The sequence below is a fragment of the Hyla sarda genome, chromosome 1 (genome assembly GCF_029499605.1).
Source record: "Hyla sarda isolate aHylSar1 chromosome 1, aHylSar1.hap1, whole genome shotgun sequence".
NCBI lineage: Eukaryota > Metazoa > Chordata > Amphibia > Anura > Hylidae > Hyla > Hyla sarda.
This window is the reverse complement of record NC_079189.1, coordinates 268,788,766-268,814,806: the sequence shown is the minus strand read 5'-3', so window position 1 is coordinate 268,814,806 and position 26,041 is coordinate 268,788,766. Positions and strand designations below refer to the sequence as shown.

At 42.8% G+C, this 26,041-nt stretch overlaps 1 protein-coding gene and 1 long non-coding RNA gene across 5 annotated transcripts in view; one reads left to right on the top strand and one right to left on the bottom strand.

Moving 5' to 3' along the window:
• CHAF1A (chromatin assembly factor 1 subunit A) overlaps positions 1–26,041 on the bottom strand; it is a 413,519-nt gene that overhangs the window by 26,396 nt on the left and 361,082 nt on the right. For both annotated transcript variants that reach the window (XM_056572104.1, XM_056572113.1), the window contains exon 12: positions 7,086–7,558. In XM_056572104.1, coding sequence (XP_056428079.1) covers positions 7,086–7,558 — 473 coding nt within the window. The remainder of the gene's footprint in view (positions 1–7,085; positions 7,559–26,041) is intronic.
• The window catches only part of LOC130368450 (uncharacterized), a 55,760-nt gene continuing 36,361 nt past the window's right edge, over positions 6,643–26,041 (top strand). The window contains exon 1 of one of the 3 annotated variants that reach the window (XR_008892474.1): positions 6,643–6,817. This is a non-coding gene — a long non-coding RNA (uncharacterized LOC130368450). Of the gene's footprint in view, positions 6,818–7,245; positions 7,385–7,442; positions 7,576–26,041 lie in introns of those variants that run through there. The other 2 variants (XR_008892471.1, XR_008892473.1) reach the window with 2 other exon arrangements.

Here is a 26,041-nt window from a genome sequence, read left to right as displayed (position 1 = left end):
AAATGGTCATATTCTGACCCCTATGACTTTTTTCTTTTTCTGTGTATGGGGCGGTATGAGGGCTCATTTCTTGATCTGAAGTTTTAGTGGTACCATTTTTCTATTGATCAGACTTATTGATCGCTTTTTATTCAAAAATTCGCTATTTTGGACTTTGGAATTTTTTTTTTGCGTGTACGCCATTGACCGTGCGGTTTAACTGATGATATTTTTTTTTATAATTCGGACATTTCCGCAAGCGGCAAAACCCCATATGTTTATTTACACTTTTTTTTGCAATATTATAGCCCCAGAGGGGGCTATAACACTGCACACACTGATCTTTTACATAACATAGATCAATAATTCTGCCGCTTGACTGCTCATGCCTGGATCTCAGGCCCTGAGCAGTTATTATGCGATCGGACACCAGGAGGCAGGTAGGGGGACCCTCCTCATGTCCTACAACTGTTCAGGATGCTGCATAATGAGCTAACCGGCAGCAGTTTAGTTTCACTTTGGATGCGACGATCTCCTTTGAATGCCGCATCTAAAGGGTTAATAGCGCGCGGCATGGCGATCAGTGGCGAGCGCTATTAGCCGGGCTCAACCAGCTAGGACACTGAGCAACCCTGTGGCCCCGTGTTATAGAAAGGGAGCTGGCCACTCAACGATTTATTCCTTCTTCATTTTTTGCAATTCTGACCACTGTCACTTTAAGCATTAATAACTCTAAGATGCTTTTACCGATTATTCAGAGATGTTTTTTTCGTGACCTATTCTATATTTTAGTGGTAAATTTTCGTCGCTATCCTTGCATCCTTTCTTGGTGAAAAATCCCCAAATTTCATGAAAATTTTGCATTTTCCTAACTTTGAAACTCTGCTTGTAAGGAAAATGGATATTCCAAATAAATTTTATATTGATTCACAAATATAATATGTCTACTTTATGTTGGCATCATAAAATGGACATATTTTTACTGTTTGAAAAAATTAGAGGGCTTCAAAGTACAGTAGCAATTTTCTAAATTTCCATGAAAATTGCAAAATCTGAAGGGACAGATCTTCCAGAACTACAACTCCCAGCGTGCCTGGGCAGTCTAGGCATGCTGAGTAGTAGTTTTGCAACATGTGGAGGGCTACCGTTTGGGCACCACTGTAATAGGGAGTTGTAGTTTGGCAACCACTAAGAATGCAGCAGTAAAGATCCCTTTACTGCCACCTTCCTTGATGCTCCACGCCGTCACCTCCCTACCTCCGCCGCTGATCTCTGCTGATGTCACCGACGATCGGCGGTCCCCGCGGCACCTTCTCCACAGGTACCGAAAGCACCATATCAAATACTTTGGAAAAATCCAGTCTGGAGCGCACCGCCTTATAAAAGCTGATCAGGTCAGTTTAACAGGACAGATTGACGTAGATTTTATCAGTATTCTTGTAGCTATCTTACTCTCGGCCAAATCATAAAATCCACATCAAGATCCCTCAAAAAGCCATGCTGATATGTAGTCATACATTTATTTTCATCAAGATACTCCAAAATAGCATCCATTAGCAAACAATCAAACAATTTACATACAACAGAGGTTAAACTAACAGGCCTATAATTCCCGGGGTCATCTTTTGACTCCTTTTTAAATATTGGCACCACATTTGCTAGGCGCCAGTCCTGGGGAACAGTCCCTGTTACTATAGAGTCCCTGGATATTAAAAATAGGGGTCTATATATTAGATTACTTAATGCCTTTAGAACACGGGGGTGAATGTCATCTGGACCAGGTGATTTGTCTATTTAGATTTTTTTTGTAGGTGGCACTGTACTTCTTTCTGGGTTAAACAGGTGACCTGTACTGGGGAGTTTACCTTATCTCACTGTATTTCACCTGGCATTTCATTTTCCTTGGTGAATACAGTGGAGAAAATTGTTTAAAGGGGTACTCCGGTGCTTACACATCTTTTTCCCTATCCAAAGGATAGGGGATAAGATGCCTGATCGCGGGAGTCCCGCCGATGTGGACCCCGTTTGTAATCAGTCCCCGGAGCGTGCTCGCTCCGGGTCTGATTACTGGCGACCACCGGGCCGGTGGCGTGTGACGTCACACCTCCGCCCCCGTGTGACGTCGCGCTCCGCTCCTCAATGTAAGCCTACGGGAGGGGGCGTGACAGCTATCATGAACTTACCTCATGAAGTCTTCAGCCAGCTTTTATCACCTGCATCATGCCGGGCTACCATGTGCGAGCGAGGCGAGCAGGGAGATAGGGTGACCCGGACCCATGAGGTATAAACCCAGGCGCTGACCATTGGCGAGAGGGGGTAAACAGCGCATATATGCAATGTCTGTGCCCCCTTACTCGCAATGGGGAAACAGTGAGCCACAGTTCCGGAGTCCCCACCTGAAAACAGTAAAGAAAATTGAATAAAAAAAATCTTAACATCCCTAAATCTAGGAAACTAATAAAACATAAGACCTGGTCTGGAGAGAACTCCAAACCATGTCCACCTCCTTAGACACTAAGCTTAAACTGATTAGCTCAGGGCCTGGAGGCGGATATATCCTGCTGGGAGGAGCCGACTTTTTTTGTTGCCATAGTGTCATACCCCCTAGAGACAGCAGCATACCCCCGTGGTCTGTTCCCCCCAACAGAGAAATAGAGAATCAAAAAGTCCAAACAATCCCCATTAATAATTTCCTACCAACTAAAAATGTTTTTTCCCCCTGCAAAACATGCAGTGCCTGTACAGCCACAAAACATACCCACCCCAAACTAATGGTGGAAAATAAAAAATTCAATACAAAAATCAGGAGCCACATCACTGCAAAACCATGGGTGTCATTTATGCAATTACCTGCACTTGTCTTGTGAAAAGATTTATGTTGGCAGAACCAAAAGACAGTTGGGAATGAGAATAAAGGACCATATATATTATATATATATATATATATATATATATATTTATTCCGCCGACTCCCGCGGTATGCCGCGGGGTCACGCGGTGACCCCGCATCATATCGGGTTGGTCCCGGTGGCCGGGACCTGAGGCCAATACAGGACATCACCGATCGCGGTGATACCCTGTATTAACCCTTCAGACGTGGCGATCAAATCTGACCGCCGCGTCTGAAGCGAAAGTGAAAGTATCCTGGCTGCTCAGTCGGGCTGTTCGGGACCACCGCGGTGAAATCGTGGCGTCCCGAACAGCCTACAGGACACCGGGAGGCCCCCATACCTGCCTCCTCGTTTAATCGGCGAATGACTGCTCCGTGCCTGAGATCCAGGCAGGAGCAGTCAAGTGCTGATTACACTGATCACAGGCGTGTTAATACACGCCAGTGATCTGTGTAAAAGATCAGTGTGTGCAGTGTTATAGGTCCCTATGGGAGCTATGGATAATGAAGAAAAAAATGGATGAGATCGGCGCCTTCTTGGACTGGATCGTGGAGAATAAGGAACAAAAACTAGCTTAGTTTTTGTTCCTTATTCTCCACGATCCAGTCCAAGAAGGCGCCGATCTCGTCCAATTTTTTCTTCTTTATCCATTAACGATTTACTGGACCTGCCAGTCACGGTGAAGGACGCAGTGGCAGCCACTTGTTTACTAGCACCGACAGCACCGCTCGGAGTACAGCTACGTGTGAGCTTACATGCACATCGAGGTGTTGTGCCCTCAGCACAACGTGACACGGTAAGGAGCATTAACATGCACTTGCTCATAATATATTTTTCAACAGTATTTCACTAGGAGCACGCCTCTCTCTTATTTTCTTATGTGAGCTATAACATTGCAAAAAAAAAAAAAAAAAAAAGTAAAAAATAAAAGTGTTAAGATCATTTAACCCCTTCCCTAACAAAAGTTTGAATCACCCCTTTTCCCATTAAAAAAATAAAACTGTGAAAATAAAAATAAACACATGTGGTATTGCCGCGTGCGGAACTGTCAGAACTATAAAGATATATCTTTAATTAAACTGCATGGTCAATAGCGTACACGTAAAAAAATTCCAACGTCCCAAAAAGCGTATTTTTGGTCACTTTTTATACCATTAAAAAATGAGTAAAAGGTCAGATCAAAACCAAAATAGGACCGATAAAAACTTCAGATCACGGTGCAAAAAATTAGCCCTCATACCGCCCTGTAGGTGGAAAAATAAAAAAGTTATAGGGGTCATATAGGAGACATTTTAAAACTTATAAATTTTCCTGCATGTAGTTATGATTTTTTCCAGAAGTACGACAAAATTAAACCTGTATAAGCAGAGTATCATTTTAACCGTATGGACCTACAGAATAATGATAATGTGTCATTTTTACCGAAAAATGAACTGCGTAGAAACGGAAGCCCCCAAAAGTTACAAAATTGCGCTTTTTCTTCGATGGTCGCACAATGATTTTTTTTTCCATTTCGCCGTGGATTTTTGGGTAAAATTACTAATGTCACTGCAAAGTAGAATTAGTGACGCAAAAAATAAGCTATAATATGGATTTTTAGGTGGAAAATTGAAAGGGTTATGATTTTTAAAAGATAAGGGGGAAAAAACGAAAATTCTAAAACTGAAAAACCCTGCGTCCTTAAGAGGATAATATACAACGTGGATTTGAAGGACATACTTTATCAGCTCATTATAAGGACAATAAATCCATCATAGGTTCTTCCTTTTTTGGTTCAGAAAAATTGCCCTGCACTGGAGAGGGGGCAATTACATATCACAATTATCAAGATCAGAAACCTAGTGGATTTTTAATTTAAATTCATTGGCCCCCTACGGGTTAAATGCAGAAATGGAGCTTTTCGGAATAAAAATTGTACAGTGAAACACCAGCGCTACATATCCCTCAAATTTTATTCAATAACAACCTTAAGGGAAGGACATAGGGTTAACACAGGCCTCACCTCCTGCTGTTGTCTTCGGATCCTGCCACCATTGGATTGCGTCGCCTCCGCCGCTAGGCCCGCTGCAGACGCCCCTGCCGCGTGACCTGCTGCTGCCCCCGGACCCGCTGCCACCTAAGGTGACCCCCCCACCACCACCGCTCACCCGACGACAGTGCCCAGCAGGAGCCGCGATTGGATGGCTGGTCTCGGCTAACCAATAAAGGCACTCATTAGGTAGCACCAATGCCACCTCACTCCTGTTGGGCAATGTTGATTGGTGCTGTCTCGAACAGCACCAATCACCCATACTTTCCAGGTCACCAGTGACCTGATTGGCCCGGAAAAGCAGTGAATCATGGCGACCCCCCCTAAGAAACATGCCAAGTTGGCTGCATTTAGATAACAGCAGCCATCCTGGCCTGTTCACCAAGCCCGGAGACGCACTATGTTGTGCTCCAAGTGACGCTTAGAAGCGCCGTACGTTTATGGCGCTCATCCTTAAGGGTTTAATTTTTTTTCACTTTTTTATTCTTAATTTTTTTTCTTCAATTTTTGTGCTGCACCGACCTACGATAGCCCCGACATACGATAATTTCAACATACGATGGCCTCTCAGAGGCCATCGCATGTTGATGGCAGCATCAACATACAATGCTTTTGTATGTCAGGACAATTGCATAAACGGCTATCCGGCATCGCAGACTGCCGGACAGCAGCTTAAAGTGCCCTGTGTGGTCCGGTGAGTGTCACTCACCTGTCCCCGCCGCTCCTGACAGTTCTCTTCATGCTCCGCTGCAAGTCCGTCGCTCTCCTTAGTCGTCATCACGTCACCGCGCACGCCGTCCCGTCATCCAGTAAGAGTGGAGTGCGCAGCGACGTGATGACGATTGAGAGCAATGATCCAGGGCAGCGTTGACTGTCCGGAGGGGTGGGACACGCGAGTATAACATTCTATATTAATTATTGCACGGATCCCTCAATATACAATGGATTCAAGTAACGATGGTTCATTTGGAACGAATTACCACCGTATGTTGAGGTATCACTGTATTATAGTACAGTGGTCCCTCAACATACGATGGTAATTCATTCCAAACGACCCATCGTTTGTTGAGGGATCCGTGCAATGTAAAGTATAGGAAGCTGTACTCACCTGTCCCCGTCGCTCCAGACCAGGTCCTCACCGCTCCCGATGCTGTCCCAGGGGCTCCCGATGCTGTCCCGCTGCTCCGGTGTCTTCTTCGCGATCCTCCGGTGTCTTGCGCATCTTCTGCAGGGTCCGGGCCTCGCTTTCTGGTGACGTTATTACGCTGCTGCGCCGGTGCGGCGTGCGTAGTGATGTAATAACGACGCCGGAAAGCGAGGCCCGGACCCTGGAGAAGATGCGCAAGACACCGGAGGATCGCAAAGTGGACCCGGAGCAGCGGGAATAGGTAAGCGAACCTGCCAGGGATGCCTAAACTGCTATCCGACAGCAGCTTAAGCATTTTGCGCTGTCGGATAGCAGTTAATGCGATGGCCCCGACATATAAAAGTATCGTATGTCGATGCTGACATCGACATGCGATGGCCTCTGAGAGGCCATCGTATGTCGATTTTATCATATGTCGGGGCCATCGTAGGTCGGGAGGTTACTGTACATAGTACAGCCGATCAGACTCTGCCTCAGGCAGAATCTGATCGGCTTATGTAGCCATGACAACGGAGACCATTGGCAGACCTCCGGTTGCCATGGCTACCACCGATGCCCCGCAATCGTTTTGCAGGACCCAGATGAAGAGCAGAGGGAATCTCCTCCCTCTGTCACACTATAGATGCTGCGGTCAGTGTGACCACATCATCTTTAGCACCCGCCATGCAGGACTTTGATGCACCAGCTGCAGGGGGTCGTGCAGTTGGTGCTGGTGACAATCAGCTGTCTATGACAGTTTATCTCCAGGATGAGCTGGCTCGTCCTAATGCGGTAAGTACCCACTAATGAGAACGAGCCGGGTCGACCTCAGTCAGCAAACAGTTAAACAGAAGCAGTTATTTTGGTGAGGACCATGCACCAGAGAATTAATGTTTTACAGAAACACAAGGTTCCACCTAATATATTAAGAAAGAACATGCATAAGTATATACACATTTAACACAGTGTCAACACAATGTCACCTTAACTATTTGACTATTTTTCAGACCTATTAGCGTTTTCTAAAGGAAAAGACAACACTGTCTTAAAAACTACTTACATCACTGACTGCTTCCAAAGTCTTAGCTTTTTTCATAAATTTTGTGATCGGCATACTACCAGCAGCTTTCCTCTTGCTAGACGTGGATATTGTCTGAATAGATCCTCCACCGTTTCCACTTTCATCTTTGCTGAACAAATTCACCTGGGTGACATAAGTCCATTGGCATGGCACTGGAAGGTCTTCCTGCTGGAAGCTTTTTAAAACATCAGAGTGCACATACCAACAGAGACGATGGTCTGGACGTTTCTCGTACACCGAATTCTCAGAAATGATGCGCTTCAATCGCGCTTTTGAAGGTATATTAATGTTTGTTTGATTTCGTGATTTCGGGCTTACAGTTTCACAAGCTGATGGGTTTCTAGAGTCACTGAAAGAGAACATGCCACGTTGGAAGCACTCTTGGAACTCCTTAATAATTGCTTTACTTCCATGAACATTTCCATGTAGCAACGGTAAAAGATGTATAAGAACTGCAAAGAAAAAATAGGTACTTTAACATTTTATCATTCTACTACCAACTTATCTTTCAAACAATGAGCATAAGACCAGTTATAAACTAAACATGTACACAGAGCGGTATTCTGCACAAAATCTACAATCATTTAGTACAACTTTCTATTTAAGACTACTAAAACAGGTTAAAAGGAGCAGGTTTTTTGGGGGGTTAATACATGCTTTGACAAGGTTTTGCAGTGTAGTACTGACCTCTGAAAGATTGCTCTGTAAGGCCACATTCACTTAGCATAAATTGTGAGGACATTCCACACATTTGTCATGTGACAGGTGCTAGGATCGCTCGGAAATGTGCCGTCTCAGACTAATGCATTTGAGGGTTATCTGAATAAAAATCATCAATTCCACAACATCTATTGTGGAAATTCAACCATGTAAACAGTCGCTCAGAATCCTATATAAAAATCAATATAGAAAAGCAGGAGTCCAGCGTAGGATGTAGTGCAAATAAAAGCAGATTCTTTATTCAAGCCACGAGACAGCAGGATACAAAGTAACGCGTTTCAGCCAGTGTGACCAGCCTTACTCATACAAAGGTACAAATGGTAAAGCCATTCTTTTATGGGGAAACAGGATCAACGGACCGCCCAGGTAAACACCTGGGTTAATCAGTTGTATCCACTCCCACAAAGGTAATACAAAAAGGCACAGATAAAATGTGCAAGAAAACATAAAGAAAAGAAATTGGGAATATAATGTATAAAAAATCCCATAAATTCTGGCTATTACACTAATGGCATTACAAAAAATGAGTTAAAAAGAAATGCATATTATATATACACACACACATTATAAATATAAATATATATATATATATATATATATATATATATATATATATATATATATAAATATATGTATACAACATGCCACAAGATTACCGTATATACTCGAGTATAAGCCGACCCGAGTATAAGCCGAGACCCTTAATTTCAACCCAAAATCCCAGGAAAAGTTATTGACTCGAGTATAAGCCTAGGGTGGGAAATACATCATCCCCCCCTGTCATCATCCAGACCCGTCATTAACATCATCCCACACATCCCCCCTTCATCATCCCACACATCCCCCCTTCATCATCCCCTTGTCATCATCCCCACCCCTCTTCATCATCCCCTTGTCATCATCCCACCCCCCCCCCCTTCATCATCCCCTTGTCATCATCCCACACCCCCCCCTTCATCATCCCCTTGTCATCATCCCACACCCCCCCCCCCCTTCATCATCCCCTTGTCATCATCCCCTTCCCTCTTCATCATCCCACACGCCCCCTTCATCATCCTCTTGTCATCATCCCACCCCCCCCCCATCATTCTCTTATCATCCGCCCTCAGTGGTCTTCAACCTGCGGACCTCCAGAGGTTTCAAAACTACAACTCCCAGCAAGCCCGGGCAGCCATCGGCTGTCCGGGCTTGCTGGGAGTTGTAGTTTTGAAACCTCCGGAGGTCCACAGGTTGAAGACCACTGCGGCCTTCGACATCATCCAGCCCCCTCTCACCCCCCTTTAGTTCTGTACAGTACTCACCTCCGCTCGGCGCTGGTTCGGTGCTGCAGGACTGTCCGGTGCTGCAGGACTGTCCGGAGAGGAGGTGGTCCGGTGGGATAGTGGTTCCGGGCTGCTATCTTCACTGGGTGCCCCTCTTCTCCGCGCTGCGGGCCCGGAATAGAGGCATTGCCTTGACAATGACGCAGGAGTACGTTGGCAATGAACGTACCTCTGCGTCGTTGTCAAGGCAACGTGACTATTCTGGGGCCGGGCCCGAAGCGCTTAGAAGAGGCCTCCCCGGTGAAGATAGCAGCCCGGAACCACTATCCCACCTCCTCACCGGACCAGCGCCGAGCGGAGGTGAGTACTGTACATAACTAAAGGGGGGTGAGAGGGGGCTGGATGATGTCGAAGGCCGCAGTGGTCTTCAACCTGCGGACCTCCGGAGGTTTCAAAACTACAACTCCCAGCAAGCCCGGACAGCCAATGGCTGCCCGGGCTTGCTGGGAGTTGTAGTTTTGAAACCTCTGGAGGTCCGCAGGTTGAAGACCACTGCGGGTGGAGAGTTCACTCGAGTATAAGCCGAGGGGGGTGTTTTCAGCACGAAAAATCGTGCTGAAAAACTCGGCTTATACTCGAGTATATACGGTATATAAAAAGGAGAGGTATAGCTATATAAAATGATAGTCGTTTGCATACTGTGTACTAATATATGTAATACTGCATACATTTCTTAATGTAGAATTACATCTTGTCTACGATTTAGTCCTTTGGGAAATCGAGATTCAAGTTCCAAAATCCAATAAACCTCGTGGCCGAGGATTTTTTGTCTACAATTTCCACCTCTTTTGGGGGGAGTAACCCTTTCAATTCCACACAGGACCATTGAAGAATAATCTCCCAGATGAACCCGAGCACAATGTTGTGTGACCATAGATTTATGACTATAATTAAAGTGAGCAATATCAGAGATATGTTTTCTAATTCTGACTTCGTGAGTTTGAGGTACACCCTACATATTGCACTTTGCAGGTAACGCAAGAGAACAAATATATAACATGTCGTGTTACAATTTATGTATTGTTGCATTTTATAATTTTTCCCAGTGGAGTATGAGGTACATTCAGCAACATTTTATTATGCATAAATTTGCAACAAACACATATCTTGTGACCACATTTATATGAACCCTTAGTGGTAAGCCAGGAACGTGTTATAGGCATATTTTTAGAAAATAAACTAGGGAACAATTTTTGCTCTATAGTGGGAGCTTTTTGGACACACATTTGTAGCCTGCATCTAATACTGAACTGTATAAAGGATCACTGGTAATGATTGGCATATATTTGTGAATTAGGCTGCAAATTGCGCCAAAATCACTGCTGTATTGAGTGATGAATACAATAGGTTTTTTTTTCTGTGTAGGGATGTCATTTCGTTCAATATACCTGAGAAACAAGAAATAAGTTGGCACGCTTTTTATTAAGGGCACTGTTCATGGCTCTATGTTCCATTTAGAATAGCCTCTGCAAGTGAGGTGTGTGTCTATATTTTCTGAATCTTCTGCTGGCTCTGATCATCTCCCCCCCACAGGAAGATTGCGAGTCACGTGGGGAGGATGACAAGAGGAGGAGTGAAGAATGGTATTGGATGCCGTCTTTTTATGGAAAGTAGAGGTAACATGGGTTTTGGAGGCCACATACCCAAATTAAGATCCAAAAAAAGAAACAAAATTATTATTAAAGGAAAGAGAAAACGTAAGTCCTAATTCCTAATTTAGGAAGGTGGAAAAGGTGGAAAGGTGGAAAGGTGGAAAAGGCCTCTCCGGCCGCTACATCAGACCCCCAGATGAACAGGAGGTCATCGATGTAGTGGCTGTACCTTCGAATACAATCGAAAAAAGGAATTACTGGGGGCGAAAAAGAGTCCCCTTCTCCCACCAACACATATATATGTTGGCGAGAGAAGGGGAGAATTTCGCCGCCACGGTGACCTGCAGGAAATACATGTCAAACATAAAAAAAATTCTGAGAAAACAAAAATTAAACACAAATGACTGTTTTCCTGCAGGTCACCAGGATAATGGGAGCATGTGGTAAGAAACCATCTCAGTGAAATTATGGCTTTGTCATGAGGAATGACCGAATATAGTGCAGTGGAAGGATTAATACCAACTTATCCAAACTTGAATCGTCCATTGCGGAGTCTAAGGAAATCAAGTTTCGCAGGGATTTGCAAGATTTTAAAACTGGTCCAGTTTACCACTGGCCAAATGTGGACAATAAATTCTCTACACCTCATTCTATTTTGAAAAAGAACAGAAATCGTTACAATAAACGCAATAATGTGAACAAATCACACAAGAAGTCACACAAAGTAAGTTTTAATTCCACCGGCATGGATTCCACTGACCTGGACTTACGTTCTCAGGAAGCTTCAGCCGAATCTTCCTTGGTTGTGGCCGGTGGCGCCTCCCCCCCCCCCCCCCCCCCCCCACACAGGTTTCTCTTGATACGGGACACAATGTGAATTCATCCACTCCAAAAATCGGAGGGCGGGGAAGAAACACAGGCAAACCCGGCAAAAGAAATCCCCAGCGTGGAGTGAAAAAGAGGAATTAAATCTACCGGTCATTAACATCTCGGCCAAAGTGCTGTCAGAGGCGCAAATATCTGTATTGGCCAAAGGACTTTCCTTTTCCCTGACACGCAGGTTTGATATTTTTTCCACACCATGTTGGACATTAATCGATTTGTTAGAAACATTACTCTTCGTTAACTGTAAACTTTTCAAATTGTCGTGATGATAATATCAGTATATCCACTAGGAATGACAGTATTGTTTTTGTGAATGCCAATTCTGTTTGTGTACAACAATCTAATACAAATTCACTGCATGTTCCTATGTCCTCTGATTATGCCTATACTTCTAGAGAATCTCTGGCTTCTGGGGTTGATGTGGTCACGGCCCTCTCCTTTCGGGAGCTCGCGGCCATTTCTGACCTACAGGAGATTACAGATTCTCACTATAATTCTGCTATTCCTTTATTTTTTTTATATTCCTTTTCTTTTATGAAAGATGAAAGAACCTATAAAAAAATTATCCAGTAATCCTTTGAATATCTTCAAACAACAATTGTTTTACCTTGTGGATCTTGGGGAGAAAAATTGTTTTTTTTTACAACCAAACAAGCTGATTAAAATTTCACATCCAGTTACGGCCATTTTCCATTCTCTCCCCAAGATCCACAAGGAGATTTTTCCTTCTCCTATGAGGCCCATAGTTGCAGGAATTTCCTCTCTTAACAAGAGTGTGTGCTTGGGTGGACACCTTACTCCAACCACTGGTTATTGCCATGCCAGGATTTCTTTGGGACACTAAACATGTGCTAGCAGCATTTAGTCGGATGCAGTGGGTTACAGCAGATGTCACTGCACTATATTCGGTCATTCCTCATGACAAAGCCATAATTTCACTGAGATGGTTTCTTACCACATACTCCCATTATCCCAGTGACCTGCAGGAATACATTTGTGTTAAATTTTTGCTTTCTCACAATTTTTTTCATGTTTGATGACATTTATTTCCTGCAGGTAACAGTGGCGGCGACACTCTCCCCTTCTCTCGCCAACATGTGTGTTGGTGGGAGAAGGGGACTTTTTTGATCCTCAGTAATTCCTTTTTCCGATTGTATTTGATGGTACGGCCACTACATCGATGACCTCCTGTTTATCTGGGGGTCTGATGTAGCGGCCGGAGAGGCCTTTTCCACCTTCCTAAATGACAACCAATTAGGACTTAAGTTTTCTCTTTCCTTTAATAATAATTTTGTTTCTTTTTTGGATCTTAATTTGGGGATGTGGCCTCCAAAACCCATGTTACCTCTACTTTCCATAAAAAGACGGCATCCAATACCATTCTTCACTCCTTCTCTTGTCATCCTCCCCACGTAACACGCAATCCTCCCGTGGGGGAAGATGATCAGAGACAGAAGAAATTGTTCCACTTTGGAGCGCTTTCAAAAGGAGGCAGAAAATAGAGACACGCCTCACTTGCAGAGGCTATCCTAAATGGAATATAGAGCCATGAACAGTGCCCTTAATAAAAACCGTGCCAAACTCATTTCTTCTATTTCTCAGGTGCACAATAATATTGAACCAAATGACATCCCTACAAAGAAAAATAAAAATCCTATTGTATTTGTCACTCAATACAGCACTGATTTTGGCGCAATTTGCTGCCTAATTCACAAATATATGTCGATCATTACCAGTGATCCTTTATACAGTTCAGGAGAAATTGGAGAGAAAAACCCTTAAGCGATGGCGCTGCAGCTCCCTAAAAGTGAAGACAATGGACTAGGAGATATTTTACAAGGTTCACAGTGGAACCACTTATTAAGAGTAAAAAATAAACAGGCAATGACGCGTTTCGGGAGGTGCCCTCCCTTCCTCAGATCAGGATGCTTAATGTTCATCATACAGACATATAAATACATTTAAAAAAATGCCAAGATTCAGGACATCATACAGGTAAGAAACGTTGTACAAAGGTAATTATGACACCGTACTATGGTTCACAGATTTCAATCAACATGCAGTGCATATAACAGTAAAGGCATATAAAAATACATTTAGGATAGTCTCAGATATTACAATACTTTACAGGTAGGGCGCAGGCCCGGAAGCGCTCGCCTGCAAGCAGGCGGCAGCTTCCGGCTGTGTCCCGGCGTCTGGGTGTGAGAGACGCGTTGCTATGCGCAGTGATCTCATGACTGCGCATAGCCAATAGGAAGCCGGAGCGGACCGCCGATGTACACAGTGCGGTCCGTACTGGCACATCGCGATGCAGCTATTGCAAAGCGGTAGCTGTCAGTAGCTAAGGAGCTTATGCGGTCTTAACAGTAATTAGTTACGGGGAGCAGTAGCTATGTAAAACCGTATCCCTGGGACATATAGTGGTGTCTAAGTGTGTAATATGGGGACAGAAGTAAAAGGCATATTGTGTGAGTGTGCAGTGTACAGACTAGTACATAACTGCCGGCGTACATATGAAACATTACATGGGCATATAAAGAGAATATGGCCATAGCTTATAAGTGGACACACGGACAGTGAGACAAGGGGTGTGTTCTATGCCTCTCCGTATGTATACACTCTCAGACAACGTGAGTGCTTGAATAAATGAATAAGTATATAAAAAAATATATAATAAGAGGAGGGCTGGGATAATAAAATATGGGCATAAAAAGGATGCTGTGTAGATATATATATAACAGGTAGAATAAATAAATAACAGTACAAATTCATAGTACATGAGTATCGATAAAACTATCTAGATGGTAATATGAGACAAAGATGAGCATAAATAGAAGATACTGTGGTGGCGATAATGTAAATACAGCATAGGCAAAATGAATAAACACAAATAAAAAATTTATAAATACATAAATAAGAATTATAGCGAGCGTTCAATAAGTTCATTTAGACCGGATGGGACCAAGGTGTTAAGTTTATATATCCAATAATTCTCGCGTCGGCGGAGAGTATTAAACCGCAGAGGGTTATCCTTGGGTATACATTCGATTGGGGTTACAGTAAAACATTTTCAACCTGCTGATTGTGTTGGGTCCGATGCCTGGATACACTGTGCTAAGTAAAGCAGTTATCTGCATTGTTCCTATGTTTCGTAATCCTTTCACGCAGGCATCTGACCGTTCTGCCCACATATTGGGTACCACAAGAACAGTACAGGAGATACACTACATATTGAGTAGAGCAGGTTAGAAGAAAGAGCACTGATGGGAAAGGTCTCCCCAGTGTTCCTGGAAGAAAAGAACTTAGCACGGTGGAGCAGCATTTACACCACGCATGTCCACCCCTGGAGACTCCATTCACTGATAGGAAGGTGGTGCTGGAAGAGGTATTGCCTTTTAATCTTCTAGGTGCTATAATGTTGCGTAGTGTTTTTGCCCTTCTAAAAGTGATACCTAGTCTATCAGGGAGGGAGTCTCGCAGAAAAGGATCACTAAGGACGATGGGCCAGTGCTTATGTAGAATCCCCTGATGTTTGTGTTCCCGGGTAAAAGTGGTAATGAAGTTAGTGGTCCATTTGTTATCAGTGGAGTTGACAGTAATTTTAAGGCAGTCACCTTGGGACAGACCGCTGGCTCTCTTGAAGGATGCCTCCACAATGGATTTGGGATTTCTTTTGGCTTTAAAAACGATGTTTTAAAATGTTACTCAGAGATAAAATATTGGTCAGATGTACAATTACGTCTGATCCGCTTGAACTGTCCACACAGGACATTGGTCAGCCACTTAATGTGAACTATTAAAATCAAGGTAGCTATTGCAGTCAACCTTTTTAAAATACGTCTTAGTAAGGAGTTTCCCCGAGCCATTGTGGAAGACTGTCACGTCAAGGAATTCAGCATAGTTTCTATACACATTTTGTGTAAAATTAAGACCCCATGTGTTAAGAGACAATAAAAATTCTTCCAGTAAAACCAATGAACCCTTCCAGATAAAAAAAAAGATGTCATCGATAAAACGTTTATAAAATATACAGTTATGAAATAGGGGATGGGGATAAATAGTAGTAGTTTATAATGAACCTACAAACAGATTGTGCTACGCGAGACCCCATTGCGGTACCCGTATGTTGTGCATAGATTGTATTTTGGAACTGGAAATAATTATGTGTTAAAATAAATGGCAACCCCTTCAGAATAAAATCACACTAAATGTCAGGTATATCAGGATCATTCCTCATGAAATGAGCAACAGTGTTAATCCCTAGATCATGGTTCATTACAGTATACAGGGATGTAATATCCATAGTTACTAAAAAGTATTCATCCTTCCAATTGACATTTAAAATTGAAGAGATAAAATCGGTGGTATCTTTAAGGTACGGCTAAGTTAAAAATATACTTATGCAATAAAAGATCCAGATAATGTGATAAATTCGAGGACACAGAATTAATCCCAGAAATTATGGGATGCCCAGGTGGATTTGGACTGTTCTTTTGTACCTTAAGCAGATAAGATATAGCAAGGGATGGGTTATTAATAAGTATAAAAGCTCTTTCAGATTTGGTCATTATACCCAGTTGAAAACCCTCAGTGACTAGGTCCTTTAATTCACTCACGTATTTCCTTGTGGGGTCAGACGGTAGAATTTAGAGTCAGACAGGAGCCTATTTGCTTCCGTGACATAGTCCATAGTGTTTAGGATGACTATACCCCCGCCCTTATCAGCTGGTCGGACAGTTAGCTCGCTATTATCGGCCAGGGTTTTAGTGCTCTGTTTCTCTTTGTATGATAGATTATTTGTGTATGGAGAGTTACTTTTGGTCATTTTTTTTCTAAATCCTGGGACAGTAAGCTGGAGAAGTTTTCTAAAAAGCTGCCCCTAGATTGGAGGGGGTAGAAGACTGATTTCGGTTTTAGAAGAGTGTGGACAAAACTGGAGCTGTCTGTATTAAAGGGTCCTACTTGTGCCAATCCATTGTTCAAGTCACCTTTCATAAGGAAGTGTCTTTTAATTGTAAGCTTCCTGATGAAATTATTGACATCAAGGAAAAGGTCAAAACTTTTTGCTCGACTGGTAGGGCAAAAAGAGAGACCACGTTTAAGAATGCTGGTCTCAGTATCATTAGGTATATACAAAGATAGGTTAAATATTTTTACGGTATCTAAACTGGTGGACCTTTGTGTGTTCTGGGAATGGTCTTGTTTCTTTTTCTCTTTTCTTACTCCTCTTTCTGATACCGCCCCCTGCATCCTCTTCTCCGCGGTCTTTTCTTTTCTGGCCCAAAGGTTGCGCTATCCGGACAAGTTCCATTGGTGGGATCTGTTGGGGTGGAGGGAGGGGGTATCACCACCCTGGGTGGCAGATCTAAAAAAAAACAAAAACGTGGAGTTGCAGTTGGGAATAGACTGGTCCAACAGGGAGGTAGCTCCGTGATGGTCCATAGTGGATGGCTGTAGGGAGGGGTATCATACAAAGAGCAACAGAGCATTAAAACCCTGGCCGATAATAGCGAGCCGACCAGCTGATAAGGGCAGGGGTGTAGTCATCCTAAACACTATGGACTGTGTCAAGGAAGCCAAAAGGCTGCTGTGTGACTCTAAATTCTACTGTGTACTACCCTCTGACCCCACGAGGAAATACGCAAGTGAATTAAAGGACCTAGTCACTGAGGGTTTTCAACTGTGTATACTGACCAAATCTGAAAGATTTTATACTTATTAATGAACAAGCCCTTCCCATATTTTATTATCTGCCAAAGGTACACAATAACAGTACAAATCCACCTGGGAGTCCCATAATATCTGGGATTAATTCTGTGTCCTCGAATTTATCACATAATCTGGATCTTTTATTGCATAAGTATATTTTTAACTTAGTCGTACCTTAAAGATACCACCGATTTTCTCTTCGATTTTAAATGTCACTTGGAAGGATGAATACTTTTTAGTAACTATGGATATTACATCCCTGTATACTGTAATGAACCACGATCTAGGGATTAACGCTGTTGCTCATTTCCTGAGTAATGATCCTGAAATACCTGACATCCAGTGTGATTTTATTCTGAAGGGGTCTCGCGTAGCACAATCTGTTTGTAGGTTTATTCGAAACTCCTACTATTTATCCCCATAACTGTATATTTTATAAACGATGACATCTTTTTTTTTTTTTATCTGGAAGGGTTCATTGGTTTTACTGGAAGAATTTTTATTGTCTCTTAACGATAACACATGGGGTCTTAATTTTACACAAAATGTGTGTAGAAACTATGCTGAATTCCTTGATGTGATAGTCTTCCACAATGGCTCGGGGGAAACTCCTTACTAAGATGTATTTTAAAAAGGTTGACAGCAATAGCTACCTTGATTTTAATAGTTCACATTAAGAAGTGGCTCACCAATGTCCCGTATGGACAGTTCAAGCGGATCAGACGTAATTGTACATCTGACCAAGATTTTATCTCTCAGAGTAACATTTTAAAACATCATTTTTAAAGCCAAAAGATATCCCAAATCCATTGTGGAGGCATCCTTCAAAAGAGCCAGCAGTCTGTCCCAAGGTGACTGCCTTAAAAATACTGTCCACACCACGGATAACAAATGGACCACTAACCTCATTACCACTTTTACCCGGGAACACAGACACATCCAGGGGATTCTACATAAGCACTAGCCCATCGTCCTTAGTGATCCTTGTCTAGCAGGGAGGGAGTCTTGCAGAAAAGGTATCACTTTTAGGAGGGCAAAAACACTACGCAACATTATAGCACCTAGAAGATTAAAAGGCAATACCTCTTCCAGCACCACCTTCCAATCAGGGAATGGAGTCTCCAGGGGTGGATATGTGCGGTGTAAATGCTGTGGTACCCAATATGTGGGCAGAACGGTCAGATGCCTGCGTGAAAGGATTACGAAACATAGGAACAATGCAGAGAACGGCTTTACTTTGCACAGTGTATCCAGGCATCTGACCCAACACCATCAGCAGGTTTTGAAATTTTTTACTGTAACCCCAATAGAATGTATACCCAAGGATAAACCTCAGCGGTTTAACCCCTTAATTACTGCGTTTTTCCATTTTCATTGTTTCCTCGTCACCTTCTAAAAATCATAACGCTTTCAATTTTGCACCTAAAAATCCATATGATGGGTTTATTTTTGCGCCACCAATTCTACTTTGCAGTGACAGTCATTTTACAAAAAAATCCACGGCGAAACGGAAAAAAAAATCATTGTGCGACAAAATTTAAGAAAAAATTTCATTTTGTAACTTTTGGGGGCTTCCGTTTATACGCAGTGCATTTTTTGGTCAAAATTACACCTTACCTTTATTCTGTAGATCCATACGGTTAAAATGATACCCTACTTATATAGGTTTGATTTTGTCGCACTTCAGAAAAAAAATCATAACTACATGCAGGAAAATTTATACGTTTAAAATTGTCATCTTCTGACCCCTATAACTTTTTTTATTTTTCCGCATACAGGCCAGTATGAGGGCTCATTTTTTGCGCCGTGTTCTGAAGTTTTTATCGGTACCATATTTGTGTTGATCGGTCTTTTTGATAGCTTTTTATTCATTTTTTATGATATAAAAAGTGACCAAAAATACGCTATTTTGGACATTGGAAATTTTTTGCGCGTACGCCATTGACCGTGCGGTTTAATTAATGATATAATTTTATAGTTTGGACATTTACGCATGCGGCGATACCACATGTTAATTTTTATTTACATTTTTTTTTTTATGGGAAAAGGGGGTTGATTCAAACTTCTATTAGGGAAGGGGTTAAATGACCTTTGTCAACTTTTTTTTGCAGTGCTATAGCTCCCATAGGAAGCTATAGCACTGCACACACTTATCTCCTATGCTGATCCCTGCAAAGCCATAGCTTTGCATGGATCAGTCAGATAGGGGCTTGATTGCTCAGGCTTGGAGCAATCCATCGAGGATTGGACGCCGCGGAGTCAGGTAAGGAGACCTCCGCCTGCGTCCCAGCTGATCGGAACATCACGATTTTATCGCGATGTCCCGATCAGCCCGACTGAGCTGCCGGGAAGCGTTTACTTTCGTTTTCAGATGCGGCGGTCAACTTTGAAACATAGGAACAACGCAGAGAACAGCTTTACTTTGCACAGTGTATCCAGGCATCTGACCCAACACAATCAGCAGGTTTTTAAATGTTTCACTGTAACCCCAATAGAATGTATACCCAAGGATAACCCTCAGCGGTTTTACTCTCTGCCGATGCGAGAATTATTGGATATATAAACTTAACACCTTGGTCCCACCCGGTCTAAATGTACTTATTGAACTATATCGCTATAATTCTTATTTATGTATTTATCTATTCATTTTTTATTTATTCATTTTTACCTTTTTATGCCCATATTTTATTATACCAGCCCCCCTCATATTTTTTTATATACTTATTCATTTATTCAGGCACTCTCAATGTCTGAGAATGTATACATACCAAGAGGCATATAACACACCCCTTGTCTCACTGTCCGTGTGTCCACTTATAAGCTATGGCCATATGTACTAGTCTGTACACTGCACACTCACACAATATGCCTTTTACTTCTGTCCCCATATTACACACTTAGACACCACTATATGTCCCAGGGATACGGTTTTACATAGCTACTGCTCCCCGTGACTAATTACTGTTAAGACCGTATAAGCTCCTTCACTACTGACAGCTACCGCTTTGCAATAGCTGCATCGCGATGTGCCAGTACGGACCGCACTGTGTACATCGGCGGTCCGCTCTGGCTTCCTATTGGCTATGCGCAGTCATGAGATCACTGCGCATAGCAACGCTTCTGTCACAACCAGACGCCGGGACACCGCCAGAAGCTGCCGCCTGCTCACAATCCCTGACAGGCGAGAGCTTCCGGCCCTACCTGTAAAGGATTTCAATATTTATTTGAGACTATCCTAAATGTATTTTTATATGCCTTTGTTATTATATGCACTGCATGTTGATGGGAATCTGTTAACCATAGTATTGTATCATAATTACCTTTGTACAATGTTGCTTACCTGTATGATGTCATTAAGCCATGCCCCCTTACCTGAATCTTGGCGTTTTTTAAATGTATTTATATGTCTGTATGATGAACATTAAGCATCCTGATCTGAGGAAGGGAGGGCACCTCCCGAAACGTGTCATCGCCTGTTTTTTACTCTTAATAAAAGTGGTTCCACTGTGAACCTTGTAAAATATCTCCTAGTCCATCCTCTTCACTTTGAGGGAGCCGCAGCGCCATCGCTTAAGGGTTTTTCTCTCCAGTTTCTCCTACTCTGCATCCAGGCCAGCAGCCCTGCTGGACCATGCAACCCAAGAGGCAAGCAGCGGCAACATCTCCACTCAGTACCCCATTATCACTGGGGTGATGGGCTTGATTTTTATCATACATAAATGTGAGCAGCCATCTATACGGTCCTGGGGCCAATCCTCTGACCTCACTGCTCCTGCTACCAAGGGTAATGCACGGTATCGGCCTTTTTTCCTTTTTCTCCAAACAGATCTACATTTATACAGTTCAGTATTAGATGCAGGCTACAAATGTGTGTGCAAAAAAGCAAAAATTGTCCCCTAGTTTATTTTCTAACAATATGCCTATAACACGTACCTGTAACTGGTTTTCTTGCACATTTTAGCTATGTCTTTTGTATTACCTTTGTGGGAGTGGATTCAACTGATTAAGGCTGGGTTCACACTACGTTTTTCAACTAAGGTTCCCGCATACGTTTTCTATCAAAAACCGTATGGGGAAAAAAACGGATGGAACAGTATGGGAAAAAGTAAACCGTATGGGTTTTTAAACAGTATACTGTTTTTAAAAGTGCATACTGTTCCGTCCGTTTTTGTAGAAAAAAAACCCATACGTTTTTGAAAATTTTGTCCATTTTTAATGGGAGCGGTCTTGGGTGGGGACTTTAGGATTCAAATGCGCATGTGCAAAGTAAAAACGTATACGTTTTTCCCGTATGGAACCGTATACATGTGCGTTTCCCATTGACGTCCATGTTAAAATAAACGTATGCGGTTGCAGTACGGTTTTTAAACCGGAGACAAAATCGTGGTCAACCACGGTTTTGACTCCGGTTTAAAAACCGTACTGCAACTGCATACGTTTTTTTAACATGGACGTCAATGGGAAACGCACATGTATACGGTTCCATACGGGAAAAACGTATACGTTTTTACTTTGCACATGCGCATTTGAATCCTAAAGTCCCCACCCAAGACCCCTCCCATTAAAAATGGACAAAATTTTCAAAAACGTATGGGTTTTTTTTCTACAAAAACGGACGGAACAGTATGCACTTTTAAAAACAGTATACTGTTTAAAAACCCATACGGTTTACTTTTTCCCATACTGTTCCATCCGTTTTTTCCCCATACGGTTTTTGATAGAAAACGTATGCGGGAACCTTAGTTGAAAAACGTAGTGTGAACCCAGCCTAACCCAGGTGTTTACCTGGGCGGTCCGTTGATCCTGTTTCCCCATAAAAGAATGGCTATATCATTTGTACCTTTGTATGAGTAAGGCTGGACACACTGGCTGAAACGCATTACTTTGTATCCTGCTGTCTCGTGGCTTGAATAAAGAATCAGCTTTTATTTGCAAAATATCCTGCGCTGGACTCTTGCTTTTCTATATTGCCTTGTGTTTGTTCACACAGTGCCGTGTGTCAGGTCTCTGGCTGAAGAGGTGAGCTGAGGAACTACCTCTGTCTATAAAAATCAATGGTACTCTGCTTCAGCGGAATATACTTGTGGAATATAGCTGAGTAATTCCGCCGTGTAAACATACCCTTTAATTTGATTCAGAGAGTTCTTGCATAATAATAGCACAATCTCACTGTACTATAACTCAAAGCCTTGCAGGGAGCAAGGCAAGCTGGAACCAAGCAAAGGGACTGTTTTACGCTAAAAATAGTTAGAAATAGTTAGTGTGTGACTGTGGCCTTATTTTTAATTTTGCGAAAGAATGACACTTTTTTTTAAGGGTTATTTCAAGTTTTTTTTTTAATACAAAGTTATAATCCAGTGTAATATGCTTCTGTTACCTCTGTGTCATTCTCGGTCCTGTTTTCATACATGGGGCCCACATCCAAAAGTACTGTAGTGCAAGTCTTTTACTGTTATCTCTGACCTTTCCCAGAATTCCATGTGGCCAACAACTTTTTTTGTCGGGTTGTGCGACCAAATTTGTGTTGCATAGCCCATGCGACACAAATTTGGTCGCACAACCCGACAAAATATATCATCACTCCGAGTGTTTTTTAAACCAGTCAAAATGGGCGTGGTTATCACAAAAAGGGGCGTGTTCCCGACAAAACAGAAAAAACACTCGGAGTATGAGGAAAAACTCACAGGAAAACCTGTGAATTTTTCTTCACTAAAACCCGACAGCTCTGAGCAGTCGGGAAATTACTGAAAACCGAGTGAGTCCTACCCCTATCATGCAACAGGGTCTGTTCCATGTTGGGGGTAGTAGTACAGGGGCTAAGGGGTTGATCGCATAAGACCCGATCCGATCAAAAGTTATTAAGCAGGGGAGTGGGCGGCATGCTCCGCTCCCCAGCGATGTATTTCATTTTCAAATTCCCCGCCAGGGTCCTTGAATGGCCCGTACTGAAGAGCCATTCAGGGATCCCTGCGAGCTGCGGTGGGGAAAGATATATAGAATCGCTGGGGGTTTTGTATATATCCCCACAGCTTCTATATATCTTGCCCCCTGCTTCGCCATATGTCTTGTCCCCCCACCGCATGTGTACATACATATATATACCCCCGCACAGCGCTATTATATACCCCCTGCAGCACGTGTGTGTCTGTATGTATGTGTATATATATATATATACACACATATATATATATATATATATATATATATATATATATATATATATATAATGTGTAGGGGGATCCGGCGCTGTACAAAAGGACTTAAAGTCCAAAAAAGGTGCTCAGCTTCCACGGGCTCAAACTCCAAACCTTTCTTTAAACACCTCCAAAAAGAGAAGCAGCACTCCAATAGCAGAAAAAAATGGTGTATTTATTCACCCATCAAGTCCATTTTTTCTGCTAGTGGAGTGCCGCTTCTCTTTTTGGAGGGGTGTGTGTGTGTGTGTGTGTGTATGTATATATATACCCCCCGCACAGCGCTATCATATACCCGTATGTATGTGTATGTGTGTGTGTGTATGTGTGTATGTGTGTGTGTGTGTATGTGTGTGTATGTGTGTGTATGTGTGTGTATGTGTGTGTGTGTGTGTGTGTGTGTGTGTGTGTGTATATATATATATCCCGCAGCGCATGTAGATATATATTATATATTCCCCCCGCACAGCGCATCTATATACGTATGCCTCTGAAGTGCTATCAATGACTAATGCAGTGGTCTCACACTTGCGGACCTCCAGATGTTGTAAAACTACAACTCCCAGCATGCAGACAGCCGTTGGCTGTCCGGGCATTCTGGGAGTTGTAGTTTTGCAACATCTGGAGGTCTGCAGGTTGGAGACCACTGGCCTAATGCTTGTCAGTGATAGCGCTTAGAGGCATATGTATATAGAAGCGAAGTGGGGTCCAGACATATAGCGTTATCTAGTCCCCACTTCCCTTCTATGCACAATCCTCAGCAAACACCACAGCTGCCCCATTGCCTCCCCCATCCCCGGTGTTATAATTACCAGTTCCCGGCCCGGGTCTGTGATCATTCTGGCTTTGGCGCTGTTGCTGTGCGCTGTCACTGTGCACACTGACGAGTGACGTCCCCAAAGCACGTCATGACGTCATCGTCAATGTGCACAGTGACAGCGCACAGCAACAGCGCCGAAGCCAGAATGATCGCGGACCCGGGCCGGAAACAGGTAATTATAACACCGGGGATGGGGGAGGCGAAGGGGCAGCTGTGGTGTTTGCTGAGGATTGTGTATAGAAGCAAAGTAGGGACCAGATAACGCTATATGTCTGGTCCCCACTTCACTTCTATATACGTATGCCTCAAGCGCCATCATTGACAAGCATTAGCCAGTGGTCTCCAACCTGCAAAACAAAACTACAACTTCCAGAATTGCAACATCTGGAGGTCCGCAAGTTGGAGACCACTGCATTAGTCATTGATAGCACTTCAGAGGCATACGTATATAGATGCGCTGTGCGGGGGGCATATATAATATATATCTACATGCGCTGCGGGGGGTATATATACATACATACACACACACATGCTGCGGGGGTATACAATAGTGCTGTGCGGGGGGGTATATATATGTACACACCAGAGCTGCAGGGGGTATATAATAGCGCTGTGCGGAGGTGTGTGTATATATATATATATATATATATATATATATATATATATACATACACATATATATATATATACACACACACACGTGCTGCAAGGGGTATATGATCGTGCTGTGCAAGGGGGCATATATACAATTTACCCTGCAACACAATTTCCAACCCGTGCAACACATTAGTAAATCAGGGAGAAAAATACACACAGAGTAAATGAAGAAACACTCAGAGATAAACCCGACACTCTTCGTAAATGAGGGCCAATATGTCATAAGTCAAGTGGCATGGCTATGCTGCGGTGGGTGGATAGCATTATTTCAGTAAATCCCTTCCACCTGGCTATCGACCCATCTACTAAAGACCATGTGACTTATGACATCTCTGGCTGATTGGAATGCAGGAAAAGTTCAGAGAACACAGGAAAAAAAATTGCACTACAGCACTTCTGGATGTAGGTCCTGTGAAGGAAAATAAGACAAAGTCACACGGCGGTAATAGACATATTGCACTGTAAATTTCAGAGGGTGCCAACTGCCAGTTCCTTAGGTTTTGGATGCTTTCTGTATCAACTGAATTAAAGACAAAACAGAGAGAAGATACCCTGTAGAAGAGACAGACTAAGCCTTTCAAACATGCCCTTATTAAGTTGTATAGGGGTTCAGTTCAGGATTTGACCTCTGCAGAATGAAAGGAGGTGGAAAATGCACACTAAACGTTAGTCAGCAGCCAAAACTTTGATATGCAAAATACATTTCTGAATGGAGTGTAATACACTACTGAAAAACTCCACACACTAAGGCCCCTTTCAGACTATAAAATTCATCCGTTAAAAGATCAGTTATAAACATCCGTTAGAAAAGCCTTAACGGATGTTAAATGTCCGTTACAAAATCCCATTCAAGTTTATGGTATTTTTTGATTATCCATTATGACCTGTTATAGCCAGTCATGAATAACGGACGTTATTTGAGACGGAAGAAAAAACGGCACAGGCACTAATATTTCTTCCGTCACAAGAAACGGGTAAATTAACGGCTGTTATTTTTATCATTGAAGTCTTTGGCAAACGGAAGAGCCTTTATGTC